At 45.5% G+C, this 18,085-nt stretch overlaps 1 protein-coding gene across 3 annotated transcripts in view; it reads left to right on the plus strand.

Annotated features, from left to right (window-relative positions):
* Window positions 1–2,998: 2,998 nt before the first annotated feature.
* RARB (retinoic acid receptor beta) overlaps window positions 2,999–18,085 on the plus strand; it is a 184,511-nt gene continuing 169,424 nt past the window's right edge. The window contains exon 1 of one of the 3 annotated variants that reach the window (XM_055566924.1): window positions 2,999–3,432. In XM_055566924.1, the coding sequence (XP_055422899.1) occupies window positions 3,276–3,432 (157 nt within the window). In that variant the 5' untranslated portion in view covers window positions 2,999–3,275. The remainder of the gene's footprint in view (window positions 3,433–18,085) is intronic. The other 2 variants (XM_055566926.1, XM_055566927.1) reach the window with 2 other exon arrangements.

Here is an 18,085-nt window from a genome sequence, read left to right on the forward strand (position 1 = left end):
TGAATATTGTTCCACTAAAAAAAAAACCCAAAAACCCATAATATCCTATACACAAAGATTTAAGCACTGATCATTCATTTCAAGCCTCAAGTTTATTTCTCTACAGTTAAGAACACTGGGTTCCAAGGTGAATAGAAACATAAAATTTTCTTATACAAAGAAAAAAAATACCAATCTCCAAATCCCTAGCGCGCGCGCACACACCACACACACACACACACACACACACACACACATCTCTGCTATTGTTTTTGTGCCGTGACAGAGTATTGAGGAAAGAAATGTGGGAACAGTTGCCTCCCTTCCTGGATGAGGCTGAAACTGTAGCTTAAGGAATGAGAATAAACAGAACTGGGGGGGCCCTGTCCCCAAGTTCACCACCTGAGCCCAGTGCACTCGACCCTTTGGAAAGATGCTGAGCAAGTGCTAAGTGCCATAGGCAACCTGTGCACAAACCTGGAATGGTGCGATTTCTTCTCTCTAACCTAGCTCTTGCAGCTAGACTTTAAATATAGCTGAGCACCCCCCTCCCCGCCCCCAACCCCGGAAAAAACTTGTCACCCATCTTGTACAAAATAAGTCCAGTTTCCAAGGAATTCTAAGGACCTTAAATCAGCATTTGGAGCTCTAAGTCTCATGGTGGTGGTGGTTTAGTCGCTAAATCGTGGACCACCTAGCAACTGTCACAGGACGCGGTGCTTTGTGTATCTTTACAACTATCTCCATGACAGGAGTGTTACCAAGTGTTTGGTAAATTCCTCTGTGCTCCTGGCTTAAAATGTGTGTTTTCTTTGTAGTTAAAGAATTTCTTATAATAAAGCTCTGTTACAAAATGATGACCATATAAAAAAGAGAGAATAACAAGCATGGAGTTTGAGCAAAATCGTACCTCTTTTATCACCCGAGACTTCTCAGTTGCAAGAACTGAGCTTGCTGGGCTGAACACTGTTCACATGTACCTTCCTAAAAGGGTCTTTGACTCGGTAAGTGTGCGCGATGCATAGTTTTCACGTTACGCCATGAGTGCCACTTAACAACTGTGCTAGCCAAGCAGCACGGGGTGGGTACCCAGCAGGCTTTTTAAAGGCCTGGATGCCAGAGCGCATTCCAGCCCGCGCGCAGAAAGGAGACAGCAGCCGCCCTTCCCTGGGAGGGGCGCGGAAGCCGGCCCCCAGCCCGCCCACTCGCCCTCCCTGCTTTGTGAGAGAACCCGCAGGCCGGAGTGGAGGGCCACTGGATCACCAAGGGTGTTTTAATCCCTCCTGGAGCTGCTTTTCTTTGATGTCCCCTTGCATCCTTTAAGCAAGTTGTGCAAAATGGCTTCAGGGTGGACTGGCTCTCCCTTTAACAGCTCTCTGCCTGGGTGTATTTGTAAACACCGTGTCTGTCCTTCTCAGTGATGGCTGAAAAGCTTTTCCTTCCTCCGGTCGGTGTGGGAGATGTCCAAAAAAAAAAAATCCTTTTTCTTAAAATGACTATCTTCTAATAAATAGCCAAGTTCGGAGGGGCTAGGAGGGGTGAAAAGTGGCCCTTGGAAATAGAAAACTTTGACACAATCAGTTCTCAAAATCTGCATTGAGTTATGCAGTGGTGGGAGTGGGGGAAGGGGTATAGGAGTGGCGGGTGTGGTGAGAGAGGTCACCCACCCGCTATTCCAGAACAGAAAAGTGATTTTCATTCAGGTCTGGGGTTCCGGGGAGCTGGTTCTAGTCCTGATTCTGAGCAGTGGGCCTCAGACAGCCCTGAGCCTCCCTGAGAAGAGTCACAGCTGACTGTCCTGGATGTGTGCTGTGGGCCGCGCAAGCGCCGTTTCTCTTCGTCCTCACAGCAACCCACTGGGGTCGGCAGTCCTATATTCCCATTTTACAGATGAGCAAGCTGAGGCCCCGGGAGGTGAGATCTTTGTCCCAGGTCACACAGCTGCCCAGAGGTTGAGCTGGGTTGGAACCTTGTTCAGTCTGACTCCCGCATGCACACTCTTGATCACTGTGTTTTATGAAACCCTACATATCTGCGTGATTGCGCGTGTTTGGGGAGGGAGGAACTCCTCGACTCCTTCATATGCTGCCTGTAGACGAAGGATAATTTTTAAGAAATGAATCCAGAAAGCTGGAATTTTACTTCCGAGCCAATGCAGTCCCCTTCGGCCCGCAAGGGACAGAGAGAAAAAGACTATCAAATGGAAAGTTTCTGGACCCGGGCTTCCCCGAGGGGCGGCTCCTCTCCGTGCTCCAGTTTAGGGCTTGCGGTGTTTTTGCAGGAGTGGAAAAACACTCACGTTAAGAGGCGTTTACCAGACAGGCGCACCGAGGAATGTCAAGGCTGGGCCGGGGGCAGGCGAAGGGGGGGCGCGAAGCCAAGCGGAGCCCCCGACAACCGGGGCGCAAAGGGCGGGAGCCGGCTGGCGGCGGGCCCGGAGCGGCGTCCCGGTTCCGGCGGCTGCTCGCGGCCCCGCGTGCTGCCGGTGTCTCCCGCTCCGCGCGCGCTCCTCCCCGCGGCTCCGGCTCCGAGCGCTCCTCCCGGGGGCCCCGACCCCGCGCGCTCCCGGTGGCCGCCCGGGCCCCGCGCGCTCCTCCCGGCGCCCCCGGCCCCGGCCCCGCGCGCTCGGAGCGGAGGCGCGGGGCGGGAGGAGCGCGCGCCCGGGCCGCGGGCCGCCCGCGCGGCGGGGCTGCTGGGAGTGCTCGGCTCTGTGAGAATCCTGGGAGCTGGTGATGTCAGACTCGCTGGGTCATTTGAAGGTTAGCAGCCCGGGAAGGGTTCACCGAAAGTTCACTCGCATATATTAGGCAATTCAATCTTTCATTCTGTGTGACAGAAGTAGTAGGAAGTGAGCTGTTCAGAGGCAGGAGGGTCTATTCTTTGCCAAAGGGGGGACCAGAGTCCCCGCGCGAGCCGCCCGAGGACGCGGATGCCGAGGACGCGCGCGAGCCGGGCAGGGCTGGTCTTGGCACCGTCCGGGTAGGAGCCGCACCGCATTCCGAAGGCTTTTTGCAGGCGTCCGCTTGGAAGGAGAACTTGGGATCTTTCTGGGAACCCCCCGCCCCGGCTGGATTGGCCGAGCAAGCCTGGAAAATGGTAAATGATCATTTGGATCAATTACAGGCTTTTAGCTGGCTTGTCTGTCATAATTCATGATTCGAGGCTGGGAAAAAGACCAACAGCCTACGTGCCAAAAAGGGGGCAGAGTTTGATGGAGTTGGGTGGACTTTTCTATGCCATTTGCCTCCACACCTAGAGGATAAGCACTTTTGCAGACATTCGGTGCAGGGGAGATCATGTTTGACTGTATGGATGTCCTGTCAGTGAGTCCTGGGCGAATCCTGGATTTCTACACTGCGAGCCCGTCTTCCTGCATGCTCCAGGAGAAGGCTCTCAAAGCATGCTTCAGTGGATTGACCCAAACCGAATGGCAGCATCGGCACACTGCTCAATGTAGGTTTATTTTTTCCCTTCTTCTACCCAGAAAAAAAAAAAATGAATTGTCTCTCTTGCATGCAATAAAGACACTGGAAACAAACTGCACTGCTAGCCAGACAAAGGATTTAATGATTTAATGCTGAAAGGGTGTGCTATGCTGGTGTGCATATTGATTCCGTCTGCTGAAAATTTCCTGTTAGATGTTTTCTTCCCAAACAACCCCTCCAGACTCCTGCTCCTCTCCTTTCCAACCCTACCGTGCCTTGAAAATAGTTTAAAAAAAAAAAAATGTGCAAGGAGAGGGGAAAAGTAGAGGGTGACCACAGGACTTTGAAACATTCTTCAAGTGAGGCAGTTTGACACATTTGTACAGTTTTTACTAAGATGTATGCAGAGGGGAATTTCACTTTGCTGTTCTTTGGATTGACTGCTGGCTATATATATATATATATATATATATATCCCCCCCCCCCTTGCGTGTTTCAACAATCCAAAGTAATTAAAATATGACATCTTCCTTGCAAGGAATTTGGCCTAATTGAGGTGGCTGCTGCTCCTGAAGTTCACAAACCACCAGTTAAAGCTGCTGCCTCCAATGTTTGCCTTGTGGAGGAAAGGCAATATTTCTTAGCATTGACCCTGCTGCCACCTTTTCAAGTCACTTTGTTGCTCTAAGAAGTTGCTGTTTTGCTAGAAAACTACTGGCAATGAACACCCCTTGGGCTGAGCCATCCATTATTTCCATATCTTGCAATTCAGCCGGGAACCTGGACGTTGGTTAAAGGAAGGGAAACATAAGTGGGGTAGCCCAGTTTTTAAAAAAAATATTGACTATTTGGTTATCTGATGCTGACGGGGTGCCGAGGCCCGCACTGGTCAACAGTAGCCTGGCTGCAGGCTTGAGAAATGAGCAGCAGTCCCAGAAAACCCCACCTTCGGGTGTCTGCAGTGGGAGCCTGCGGGATGCATTGCTGCCCTGACAGTGATTTAGATAAATGGCTCCGCTATCTATCAAAATGTTTTTAGTACTTTATTTGACAATTCATTGGAGCATTAGCCTGAAAATGACATTTTAAATCTTTGTTTTCAAAGAGGTCAAAGTTTAACTGGAAGAAATTGAGTTTTCCTAATAACATGATGGCTTATCTAAAGAAAGGGAAGAAAAAGGAGAGGAAGAGAGGACAATGACAAGATTTAAACCGCCCTCTTCTGCAACTTTTTCTTAAGAATAAAGTCTTGCTTCCAGGGCCAGGAAATCAACAGGTTTCTTAGCTGAAAAATCAATAAACATTTGATGCCAACAGTCTAGCTGTCTGACTTAATATTTCGTAGAGCCATAACCAGGGTAAAATATATATATATATATATATATATATATATATATATATATATATATATATATATCTTTCTCCGAAGGTGCCCTCAGTTAGCTGCTCTTGAAATGGCTTTACTTTCCTGGTTCCTGTTTTCTTTCTGAAGAGCTCAAAGAAATTGTTACAAAATAATTTTCCAACCTACTAAGGGATCTTTTAGATCCCTCTGTAGCAATTAAAACAGTATGAACAGTTTCATTTGGACTCTCAGGGAACTAGAGCTGTCTCAAACTTTTTCTTGTGAGAGAAAGTTTTAATGAAACGTTTTTTAAGGAAGGAAAAAAGAATGCTGGGATCCTGGCGTCAAGCTATTAGACCTAATAGACGTTTTACAAGTAGACATTCTTCCTTTTGTAATTAACCCTCCAAAAGTGCCTATTAAGTTGCAGGAGTTGGGGGAAAAGCTTTGTTTGTTCTTGAACAAGTTAAACAAGGGATTTGCCTTATCTGGGGAGAGCGAGTGGTGAATGTGCCATTCACGTAGGGGCCGCCGATAAGCAAGAAGTGTTGATAACAGCAAAGTTCAGCTAATCAAAGAAACTTGCCTTGAAAAAAGTAAATAAAGGCATCTGACAAAGGGATTTCAAAAATTTCAGTGTCTTTATTTTTGTAAGCAGGGCAATTAGTGCTTGCTGTGGTCAGTTTCACAAGGGTTTCACCCCCCACGCCCCACTCCAGGTTACATGAATAGAATGTAAATATCACTTACGCCCCTGCAGAGTTGGAGGGCTTTTGATGGCTCAGTTTAGTTGTTCAAGTGATTGCATTTTTTAAGCATAAATAAAAGTTCTAACAAAGCTCTGCCATGCGATGTTTGGCTCAGGGTGGCAAAGCCAGTTAGGGCTTTTGAAGTAAAAGCATATTAGGGCTCCGTTTGTGTAAGTACAAACAACAAAAAATCCCCACAACCTTTCCCATTTTACTTAATGACTGTTTTGACCAGAAGCAGATCTGTTTGTGCTCTTAACAGAGAGGAAGCAGTGGGCAAGAAGGGGAAAAAATAGTACGAAATTCTAACCCAAACTATTTTCTTCTCTGAGATCCCTACTTTTTATTAATATTTTTTTTATGGTGTGAGTGTGTGTCTGTGTGTGTGTGGTAATTGGAGTAAACCCTTTGAATGTAAACCATACCAGAAGCATTCCTTAAAAGGTGTTAGAATATTCTTTTTATTTTCCTTTTTAATTTTAAAGACAGAAAAGTGATATGCCAACCAGCTGTCGGTTGGAGTTCAGGCCTGTGAATTGCTTCTAAAAATTCAAAGTCAGGAGTAGCGAGTTACTGAGGGCATGTGGTATGAATAATACGATTTAAGACTGCCCCTGGAGGTGTTGGGAGTCACCAAGTTTCTATTCAGATGCCTCCTGGATTATCTTGGGTTTAGGCTGCTCCAGATGTTTTCAGCATTAATTGCTCAGTGGGCATAGGATAAATCCTAATATTTGTGGTCTAAATATAGCAGTTGCTTTCAGTGAAATCATGAGTGTGACAACTTCTTGGCCCCTTTCCCTGTCTTCTCCCTACTCAACACATCAAAAAACAAAGGAGAAAAAGATTTTTTTTTTTTCCAACAAAGAGAGATCATCTGTTTTTAAAAACAAACTATCAATGTACAATGAAAGAAGGAAAGAAGTACCCTTCCCAAAGTGCCCGGACCTGAATTTTTGGTATTAAACAGTATCTAAATCCTCTCCTAGTGAGATATAAATTGGGGTCAAAGTGGCAAAATCAAAGATACCCTCTGAAAGAGAGACTAAATAAAGCCTGACAGCCACCGTATGAATTGAATGGGGTTTTGAATAAATATTTCGGTGAAAAGGCTTAATTGTTTTTCTAAAGTAGGACATAATTTTCTGCTTCTCTGCCACATGACAGTGGTTACCAACACCATCAGAAAAAAGAGAAGAAAAGGGAATTCTGCTTGCATCTCAGGGAGCGCAGGTTAGGGCCGTTTGAAAGCAACTGGAACACTCACTGAGTTTTCCTTCTCCGTAGGAAGAAAGCAACACTAAAATTTTGTCAGTATCCAGATAAGTTGGCACTTCTGGTAGGGAGGCACTGATGTGCAACTTGGGGAGAAAAATGAATAAGTAAATGTTATTACCAGAAAAGGGGAGATTCTAAAAAGTAGGTGGAAATGCCAGAAGTAGACGTGCGCGTCCCTTAAACCTGGGCTGTGGAATGGATGGGAAAACGCCGGGCAGCATTGGATTTCGCAGCCCAAATGCAAAGCCCTCACACCCACACAGGCCTTCCTGTGTTTTTTGTTTTTTGTTTTTTTTCTTAGTAGATAAATGATCAGAATGGCAATTTCTGATAGGTTAGGTGACCTGAATCAGAAGTTTTTCTCCTCATTTTTGAGGCCTGGCTCTGACCATGTATAACCAGCCAGTATCATCATGAACTTTGCTTTAAAGCAGAAAAGAAAGTTCTTCTGGATATCAGGTTCTTATAATTTCCCTTCAACATGTTAAGCCCCTGAGATGGCTAAGTAGGAAAGAGAATCTTACTGTTTTCTCCTTTGTACATTCTTGTGGAATTTAATCGATAGCTGATCTCAGAAGAGAAGTACATGGTAGATGAAGATTATAAATTCTGCACTCAAGGAGTTTATAATCTTTAAAATGAAAATAGTTTTTTAAAGGCTGGGGATTTTTTAAACTAAGAAATTACTGAGAGGAAGATGAAGATGTAAAAGCACATTGCAAAACAGAAAACGCTTCGAGTCCAATAGGATTTACGAAATAGTAAATTCAGTGTTCATTTTAGGGCATCTTAAAAAGAATCTTCCATAGGGTTTGAGTTACGTATAAGTGCCAATAAATTTATTCATAAATGACAGTTTTATACTTTAAATGTTCTCATATAAATTCAGTTAACTATCAATTAAATAGGTTATTTCAGGAATGGGAGTTTTTTTGATGAAAGTTAATCAGAAAAATCTTGGCTGAAAATCTTTCTAAAAGATATTAGTGTGGAATCTTGCCTTTCAAATTACAGGGTAGTTATGGCTATCATACATCTCAGCTTTTCTAGGATAAGCCACTTTCAAATACGCTTGCCACGATTCCCACAGAAGTCACAGAACTATGCCAGATATTCCAGCATTACGACATCTCCCCGAGCTGCCCCTTGAACCCAGGAGCGGCACAGAAAGCCTTTGTTTGGATCCTATGGTCAGTGTAACTGTGGCTTTCACTCACAGCTTAATTTCTCCATTATAACTGCAGATCGCCCATGCTTCTGGGTCGTTCTGAACATGAGTTCCTTCTGTGGCAAAGTGTAGATCTGTAACTAGAAGGCGTCCCTTGCAATATGGATTTAAGTACTATGACCGAGGTTCTGATGCCTCAAGTGTGTGTGTGTGTGTGTGTGTGTGTGCGTGCCTGCGTGTGTGTATTGGGAGTGCTGGAGAAGTGGAATTGCACGCTAAATCCCTGTGTACAAAGTTGTAATAGTTCTTAGCCAGCTTCTTCTTAAAAAGTTGACGTTGGAGGCGATGGAGAGAGGAGAGTTAACTCCGGTTTCAGATTTATCAGCATCCTGTCTGTAAGTGGCTTGGCCTAAGCACCTCTTGTTAAATAGGAGATGAGATAGCCTGCCCATCTGTAAGATCTAATAACAGCCTCATCACTCAGTATGTTGCCCTGGACGCTCCTCTTTTCCTTCCTGCCTCCTTCCTTCATCATTAAGAAGCATGATTCCCACCCCATCCCAACCTGTGAACCCCTTCTAATGAATAAAAAATAAAAGTTGCCAAAAGTTCTCTCCACCTAGGCAGCAGTAGAGTATGCGTTTGCAGGTACGGTATTCTGTTATTTGTCTGGAGCTCCCAGAGCTGCTTAGGTGGGAATTCCAGCAGGCAATGGAACCGCTGACTTGCTTTTTCTCTGGCCTGGCAGGGTGGGGAGCCGGGAGGGGGTGCCTTTCAGTAAGATAAGACTCCTGGTCCCCAGCACGATAAGGCGGGATAACAGGAACTGACGTCAGGAGGTGACCCCGCCCTGAGGAGCGTTTCCTCTGTTGGGGCACAGGCTCCCCGGCTGATGGAGTGAAGCAGGGCCAGCTTGGCGGGGCGGGGAGCTAATTGAACAGGGCTGATCCTGGGTGACAGTGTCCCTCCTTCCCCAAAGGAGGTTTCTCTGAACAGAACAAAGAATAGCTTGCCGGGGAGGGGGTTTAATAAGAGCAGGCTCTGCGATTATAATCTCAATTTTAGGTTGTCATGTACTGGATATCTGTTTCCCAGCTGTGAACAGTCTCCCTCTGATGTCTCCTAAGATGGTCTATCCAGCAGGCACCAAATAGTATCCCCCGTGAATCCTGCCAACTCCCCACGTAGAACCAAATGGGCGGGAATTCACATTGTCAGAGTTAATCCCTGGGACTCCTGTTTACTCTTCTAAACTCCAAGTTCCCACCCCATCAGCAGCATCTGACGGCAGGTTAAAGCCCTGACACACCTGGCAGTTTTTCCTTTCCTCTTTCCTTCGTCCTTTTCTCCTAAACGCGATTTAAGACAAGAAAAACAAAATTTTTTTTTTTTTTTTTTTTACTGTTTTTTGCCTTTATTAGTGTCTGCAATTTGAAGTTCGGAGAAGGTCAAATTCTAATGAAAGGATCCTATTTGATTTTTTCAAGTTCATGCCATCATAGTCTACTGTTAAAGATTATACTCTTTTTTTTTTTTTTAGGTTTTAGTATTGAATAAGGAGTTATTCTCCTAATTTGACTCAGATATAGTGAAATGTTTTTGTTGTGGTTGTTGATATTGATCAGTTAATATTGGTCACAGATTACATGTTATCAAAAAATAGCTAAATTTGGAATACTGTGGTAGAAATGATGCAGATAAGACCAGATGAGTGCATCAGCTAACTGGAAAATGAAGATTTGAATTACATTTATCCTAATACTTCTCTAATTTTCAGAGCAAATGAAGACTTCGGTAATAAATCCCTTGTCTCAAAAATGTTAAAGCTTTTGGGGCTACAGTACCTTTGTCTTGTCATTTAAGTTCGTGATTACAAAAAGGCTGTTTCAGCTTCAAAAGATTTTTTAGGGTCTGGCCTATTGGAAAGCTTGGGGGTATAATTAACTAAAATGGAGATGGAGGCAAGCGAAATTTAGTTCCTGATGTTTTAATTTAGCTCAGTACTGCCATGTGTTATTGAAGAGAATTCTTAAAGGCAAACATAATTATTTCATTATGGTCCTCAGAATGCTTTCATTGGCTTTAATGACAAGAAGCTGTATAAAAAGGCATACATTTTAATTAGTCCTTCTTATATTTACATCAAATAAATAACAAATAATTGATGAAAAACAAGTCTTTGGGATGGATGATTTCACATAGTGTGCTGGTTACAGTTTAACGATGAAACATTTCTCTGTTGCTTTGCATTTTAATTATCCAGACATTACAGTAGTGGGGCCGTGGAGCTAAAATACCATTGTTGCCATTTTATTAAAAAAAAAAAAAAATCATGATTAATGCCTATGAATCGGAAGCAGGAAAAGGTAGCTAGAAGCATCTCTCGGAGGAAGTATATTGCCAGTCCCATTAATGTGACTACGTTTGTTAGCACTCATTTTGATCACTTTTATCTTTTACGCTTCATCCTCTTGGATTAAGACTGTCAGGGGTCTCACCTGCGTTTTTATGATCACATCTCCTAAATCCAGTGCTCTCTTGCTTGCTGCCTGTGCTGAAGACTTGGCTGGATGTACCTTGCCACGTGTGGACTGGAAATCCAGAGAGCCGTCCTCCAAGGGACAGGCCCATTTTACCTCTGATCTTCTAGGAAAACCCATTTCCCATGATCCATCCGTTTTGGTGTACAGAACACTAATTGTTATTATTGATTTTAAATTCCGTGACCATTACAAGTAACCCAGATGACTGGCAGATAAAGGGTAATAATCCATGGAGTTCTGGAACTGGTTCATGTTTGTCTGGGGTACTTTATGTGATCAATATTAACTGCCCCATTGAAACTAACTGCTGTATCAAATAACAGTCAATCAAATGAATGTGCTTAGAGATTATTTATTGAAAGCTCTAATTGTTCACTGGGGCCCTGCTTATAAGAGGGAACAATAGGAAGCAGAGACGCAGCGAGCGGGTTTGGATGTGCTGGGAAAGCTGGAGGATGCAAAACTCGTCTTTTGCTGCGCGGGCCAGGGGTTTCTAAAGGCACAGGTTGTAAATAGCCTCCCAGGAGTTCCACTGCCACCTGTACGTGGGGAATGCTCTGGAGAGGTGGGCGGAGTGACTTCCTGGCTCTCAGCCCTGGGGCTGTGGGGTCCTCACTCCGAGAATTTCACGGCGGCCTCTCCGCCTGCCCGGCACATGCATAACTCCGTGAGCATCTCTCCACCTGTGGTCCCCGCGCTGCGCCTGGCCTGAGGAATAGCCCGTCTGGACACAGGATCAATTTCTATAGTCACAAAATGGGACGTTGCAGGATTTGTAGCAAGATTAGAGATAATGTCAAGGAGGCTTCTGCCCTGCCCTGAAGATACACGGAGGTCCCTGAGTCGTCCTCCTCTGCTTTCAGTGCGAGGCTGTGACTCACCTGCCTTCACCAACAGCCACGGTGTCAGCCGAGCTGGTATCTCTTTCCTGAGTGAGATGGTTCCTCTGTCTGGGGCCCGTTGCCGAGGGGACAGTACTTGCCATGTCAGTGGGATAGCACTGCGGTCTTGATGCAGTGGCATCTATTCACCAAGCCCCGGGACTGAGTGCAAACAGTTGACTTTTACCCCTGAGCATGGTCACCCTCGAAGCTGACACTGTACACTTCACCCAGGGCTCTGTCATTCAGGGATGGGTTAGATCTTGCAAAGGCCTGTTCAACAAACAGCTCTTGGGTGTCTGCCATATGCCAGGCTCCCCCCGATATATCCCGGTGGCAGGGGAGGGACCCCCAACTGAAGTCCACACCTCCCTTGCTCTTTGGACTCTGCACATAAGGGAGAGACTTGTGTACACACGCCACGGTGACACGGCCCCGCGGTGACACAAACACAGGATCTCCTTGGGGCTTTGGAAGTGGGTTTGATTACAGACGGAACTAAACCCACTGAGAACCAGAGCTCATGCCTAAGGAGAGGATCACACGGGTTACACATTTTTGTCACAAGAGGCAGGCAAGAGGTTTTCCTGGGTGTAGCCACCGTAGGTACGTTCTAACTGCAGTTTACAAAGCAGGGTTTTAAACTCCGCAATGGAATAAGGGCATACCTTCTGAACCTGCTTCTTGAAGACTCACAGGATATTTCTGGAGTGTTTGTTAAATAATGTTTTTAGGGGGTGGGGTCTGATTAGATTTTTTTTTTTAATCACTTCTTTCTAAAAAAGTTTTCTTGGAGGATAGTTGATTCACCGGGTTGTGATAGCTTCAGGTGTACGGAAAATCAGGTATACAGCGAATCAGTTACACATACGCATGTATCCATTCCTTTCCAGACTCTCTTTCCCATAAAGGTTGTTACAGAATATTGAGCAGAGTTCCCTGTGCCCTACAGTGGGTCCTTGTTGATTATCTATTTCATCTATAATAGCGTGTGTTTGTTAATCCCAAACTCCTAATTTATCGAGTTTATCCCCTCCCCAGTTTCCCCTTTGGTAACCCTAAGTCTTGTGTTTGAAATCTATGAATCTGTTCTGTAAATAAGTTCATTTACATCATTTTAAAAAATCAGATTCCACATATAAGTAATAGCATATGATATGTGTCTTGCTCTGACTTTCTTCAGTCGGTATGGTAATTTCTGGGACCATGCATGTTGCTGCAGATGGCATCGTTTCGCTCTTTTTTATGGCTGAGACGATTCCATCGTGTATACGGACCACATCTTCTTTATCCATGCATCTGTCGACGGACATTCAGGCTGTTTCCACATGTGGGCTATTGTGTCACTTTTTATTTATGATTGTTTTTGAGACTTTCTTGCTGTATAACAAAGTGCCCCCCCAAACTTAATGATCTAACAGATATTATCTCAATATTTTGTGGATGGACAGGGCTCAGCCGGGCAGATCTTCTGCTCCAGGTGATGTCCGCTGAGGCTGCACCCGGCGGGGCTAACATGGGCTGGGTCCCCGGGGCCGGCAGTGGATGCTGGCTGTCGGCAGTAACCCAAGAGGGGGGCCTAGAAGCTCCTGGGCCTCGGAAAGGTGGGAGCAAAGCTGGCACGTGGTCCCTGGGACTGTCTGCTGGTAGGGGAGCAGCTTGGCCCCGCCCGGCTCCTGTGCGGCCACCTCTCCATGGGGGAGTCCAAGAGCACGCCTCCGTGTTTAATCTACACTGTGGTCGTTACATCGTGCCCTAGAACCCGAGAGAACTTGAGGAGCTGCGGTAGGTTCTTGGTTCCTTCTTTAGGCTGGTTAAACACTTGACGAGACCCTCCTCTAATCATGGTCCCTACGTTATTATCACAGACAGTCTTGTGAGGCAGGGATGATTTGCCTCTTTTCACAGAAAGGAAAACTGAGGCTCAGAGAAAATGAGTTTGATAGCAGTGTGACAGCGGAGTGAGGAATTCCTGCACAACGTTTATGCCCTAATAACACCACGTGTGGACCACAGAGTGCTTTGGTTTTGGAGAAAGGTGGGAGAGAGGTGAAGGACTGGACCACAGAATTTCCTCTGATTCCATCATTTCTCTCATAAAAGACACAGCCTGTTAAACTGTGCAAGAAGCTAGGATGATGTTTGCTCCTTCCTCCTCCTGTCTTCCGTCCTGTTTGTTGTTGGAGTCTGCACTGACCTGGTCCCTCTGTGGCTCACAGGAGTCTGAGTCAGGACTGAGGCTTTGAAAGGAGGTGAGAGATGAGAAAGAAGATTTTCTTGTTCTTCTAGCTTGCTCAGAGCCCTTGTCTGGAGATGAACACCAGCGGTGGTACCTCTTAAACAGCACTCCTATATCTTCCATTACTGAAAAGAAAAGAAAAACTTCTAGGAAATGCTGAAAAACTTATATTCTGGTCTTTGCCACCTACTTTCAGTATCTGCTTGTTTTTAGGGTCCCAAATCTATGGAAGCTGAAGCTCCAATACTTTGGCCACCTGATGTGAAGAACTGACTCTTTGGAAACGACCCTGGTGCTGGGAAAGATTAAGGGTAGGAGGAGAAGGGGGTGACAGAGGATGAAATGATTGGATGGCATCTTCCACTCAATGGACATGAATTTGAGCAAACTCTGGGAGATAGCAAAGGGCAGGAAGGCCTGGCGTGCTGTAGTCCATGGGGTTACAAAAAGTCAGACATGACTTAGTGAAACAGCAACAACAAACCTATGAAAATTGTGACTATTTAATGAAGTTTACATTAATCATCCCGATGGTGGTTTGCCTCACATAATGCCCTTATTTCTGTGGTTGCAAATAGTTCACTCTTCATATCCGCAGGTTCCACATTGACTGATTGGGCCAATCTCAGATGGAAAATATTCAGGACACAAAATTCCAGAAAGTTCCAAAAAGCAAAACTTGATTTTGCTGCACAGCTGGCAACTATTTGCACAGTATTTACATCGTGTTTGTAACTATATGCTTCATGCTTATGCTGTATTAGGCAGTATAAGTAGAGATGATTTAAAGTACACAGAGGATGTGGATGTTGTATGCAAATTCGATTCCATTTTCTATAAGGGACTTGAACATCCACAGAGTTTGGTGTCCACAGGGATCCTGGAACCAGGGTCCCGCAGATATGAAGGAGTGGCTGTATGTTTCAAGTGCAACATATTGTTCTGTTGGGGATTTTTATATACCATGTTCTACCTGTTTCTTTTGTTTGAAATCTAATTGTTGAATTACAGATTTTGAGGCGGCAGACGGGTGAGTTGACATGACTATCCGTGGGTCATGTAGGGCGTTGTGGGTAGATGCTGCCTGCATTCCTGTGTGGCCCCCGTGGTGCAGTAAAGCTGGGCACTCTTCCTGCACAGATTCCACCATCGCCTCGATCGTTTTGGTCTGCACAATGGATCCGTAACGCTTACCTCGCAAACTCGGTCGTTGTTGTTTAGTCGTCAGTCGTGCCCAGCTCTTTTTTCAGCCCTGTGGACTGTAACCCACCAGGCTTCTCTGTCTATGGGATTTCCCAGGCAAGAGTACTAGAGTGGGTTGCTCTTTCCTTCTCCAGGGGATCTTCCTGACCTGAGGATTGATCCCGGGTCTCCTGTACTGGCAGGCAGATGCTTTACCAATGAGCCACCTGGATTGTGTCCCCTTAGCAGCCTGGGAAGTCTTTGAGGTCAGATATGGTGTTCTTTCCCTCTGTCTTCCCGGTACCATCGCAGGCTGTCAGCACAGCTAGTGAAGTGCCTGATTAGCACTCAGTTAACCATGGTTACGTCAGCGGATATAGGTGTTCAGGCACGTCACCCCTTAAGGTCCCAGTTACCTGGTCTCTCCGGTAGGAATTTTTGCGAGGATGGGAGCCATCTGTAATTCTGTTTCTGACACAGTGATGACTGGCCACGTGAGGCAGTTGAGCACCTGAAATGTGGCCAGTGTGTCTGAGGAACTGAATTTTTTATTGTATTTAATTTTAGTTAAATTAACTTTCAGTAGCCACATGTGGCTAGTGGCTACTGCATTGAACGACACAGCCCTATAAGCTCAGCTATTAATATTTTTTCAATATTTGTACATTTTCTTTATTTCCCTTTTCCTTCAGCCTTGATTCACATCTTCTATTGCCGTTCAAATAGCTCCAATTATCTCTTTATGTAGCCCGTAAATAGACTGCAGGAGAATGTAAACAGAATACTGGAGGGCTGTGATTTCAGTCAGTGTTCAACTTGTTTTCCTTCTGGGTGGCACTGTTTTTCCTGGGGCTTGCCAAAGACTTAGCGCTTATTTTGCTAATGCACACTTTGCAGAGCTCAACCAAGACTTGCCCAGAATCCCTGTGGACTGGGCTTGAATGCTGCTCCTTGCGGCAGTCTCGTCGAGGGAGAGGACGAGTTCTAGTCTAGTCTAGCTCTGCACGCCAGCATGGGTTCCAAACGGACACCGTCTCTTCCAGCCTTTTCCAGCCGGTTTTAACTCTGCTTAAGCATGTTGAACTGCAGAGAGGCAGAGAGGAATAGTGGACTGTGCTCTGCTCTGTGGAAGCCTCGGTGTGTGTTCTAGACAGTGCATGCTCTCTCTCAGGAGCGCCTTCTGCACGTGTCTGCGCTGCTCAGTAACCCAGTGCCAGGCACACAGGACGTCCTTGGGAGGTGTCTGATTACGGTTCAGGGAAGACGAACTGGAAACTCAGAACGTCTCAGGTGGCCTCTGCTTTCGTTTATTTGTATATTTGAGGGTCACTCAGAACACCTGAAGCAAACTTGAAGGGTGTCTAGAACTTGGGAGAGCCACGTTGGCTGTGATGGCAAGCCCTCATAAACACGTCAGCTGGAAAACTGGCCTGCAAATATGAGAGTGGGGTGTCTCTGTGGGCTTCTGGCACTCACTCTGCTGTCTTTGGAACCGAATTTCTGATCGTCCTTCCCATTCACCTTGCCATTCCTGCCTCCCTTCCTTTTTCTGTTCATCCCTAGAAAGGGGGTGAAGAAATTAAATAGAAGACCAAGTCAACCATCAAGAAAAGCTGTTTAAAATTTTTCTTTTATTGAAATATAGTTGATTTACAAAGTTGGATTAATTTCTGCTGTACAGCAGAGTGACGTGTGTGTGTGTTCCTGCTCAGTTGCTCAGTCGTGTCCAACTCTTTGGGACCCCATGAACTGTAGCCCACCAGGCTCCTCTGTCCATGGGATTTTCCAGGCAAGCCCACTGGAGTGGGCTGCCATTTCCTCCTCCAGGGAATCTTCTTGACCCAGGGATCAAACCTGGGTCTCCTGAATCTACCTGCATTGGCAGGCAGATTCTTTACCACTGTGCCAGCTGGGAAGCCCAATATGTGTGTGTATGTGTGTGTGTGTGTGTGTGTGTGTATCTTTTTCCTATTCTCTTCCTTTATGGTATCACAGGATATTGGATGCAGTTCCCTGTACTGAACAGCGGGTCCTTGCTTTTTAATCCATTCTATTAATATATACAGTGGTTCGCATCTGCTAATTCCAAACTCCCAATCCTTCCCTTCGCCACACCCCTCCCCCTTGGTAACTCAAGTCGGCCCGCCAAGATAAATTTCTGAACCAAGGTTTTTTTCCCCTTCGAATGGTTTCAGGTTGTGACTGATTTTTATTAAATAAGCACCATCATCATAGTTAATATTTATGAAGTGTATGTTACCTGCATATTATGCCAAGAGCGTAAAATGAGTTCTGTCCCCTCATCCTCACAACAGCCTGAAGAGAAAGGCTCTGTTGTGTCTCCATTCTGCAGATGAGACTCCCCAGAGGGGTTCGGGCGCCCGGATCTATGAGACAGGAGACAGCGGGCCGCAGCCCCCCTCTCAGCTTTGTGTGATGTCAGGGTTCCTTCCCTCTGCCAACTCTGCCAAGTAAACCCCCATTGTCTTTGCAGGGAGAGGGACGGAGCGAGGTTGCAAGTCTCAGAACCCACAGGATAATGAAAGGGTTTTCAAGTGAAAGCTGGAAACAATACATTTTTAACAAAATGGGCAGTTACTCTAATTGCTGTGCCCCTACTGTTCAATTCCTTTTTATGTCCTAATTCATTAAATTATGTGCACACACGGGCTTATCATTTACAGATGTATGCACTTTTAACGGGCTCATATGAAACAGATGTTTCACGAAAGGTAACCGAGAGCAAGTGATCTAAACCCCCCTTTAGTGTGTATCAAGTGAGTATTCTGGCCTGTCACCTGCAGAGTTTTCTGCTATTATTTTGAATTGCAGTGTCCAGCGCGGGGAGGAGAATTTGGTCTGTCCCCTGGAGGAACAAATAAAAACATAATGACCCAAGAAGCAGACATCTGCATCTCAAAATAAAAGAGGGTGTGTGCAGGTGACAGGCAGGCGGTTTTCACATGTGGGCTCAGGTGGATATGAATGAGCTTTACAAGCGGTTGGAGGAGACTAGACCCTTGCATTATGGTAGACTTTTTCTTTTTTACTTTTTAAGAGCCTTATTCTATCTTAATCATCACAGTCTTTGAATTCATAACTGAGCAATTATCATGCTCTTTTTTATCCAGAATTTCTCAGTTAATTATTATTTTTTAAAAAATATATATTTTGGCTGCACCGCATAACTTGTATGGTCTCAGTTCCCCAGCCAGGAATGAACCCAGGGCCCCAGCAGTGACCTTGGAGTCCTAACCACTGGACCGCCAGGGAACTCCCTAATTCCTTATGTTTAG

The sequence above is a fragment of the Bubalus kerabau genome, chromosome 2 (assembly GCF_029407905.1).
Source record: "Bubalus kerabau isolate K-KA32 ecotype Philippines breed swamp buffalo chromosome 2, PCC_UOA_SB_1v2, whole genome shotgun sequence".
Taxonomy (NCBI): Eukaryota; Metazoa; Chordata; class Mammalia; order Artiodactyla; family Bovidae; genus Bubalus; species Bubalus kerabau.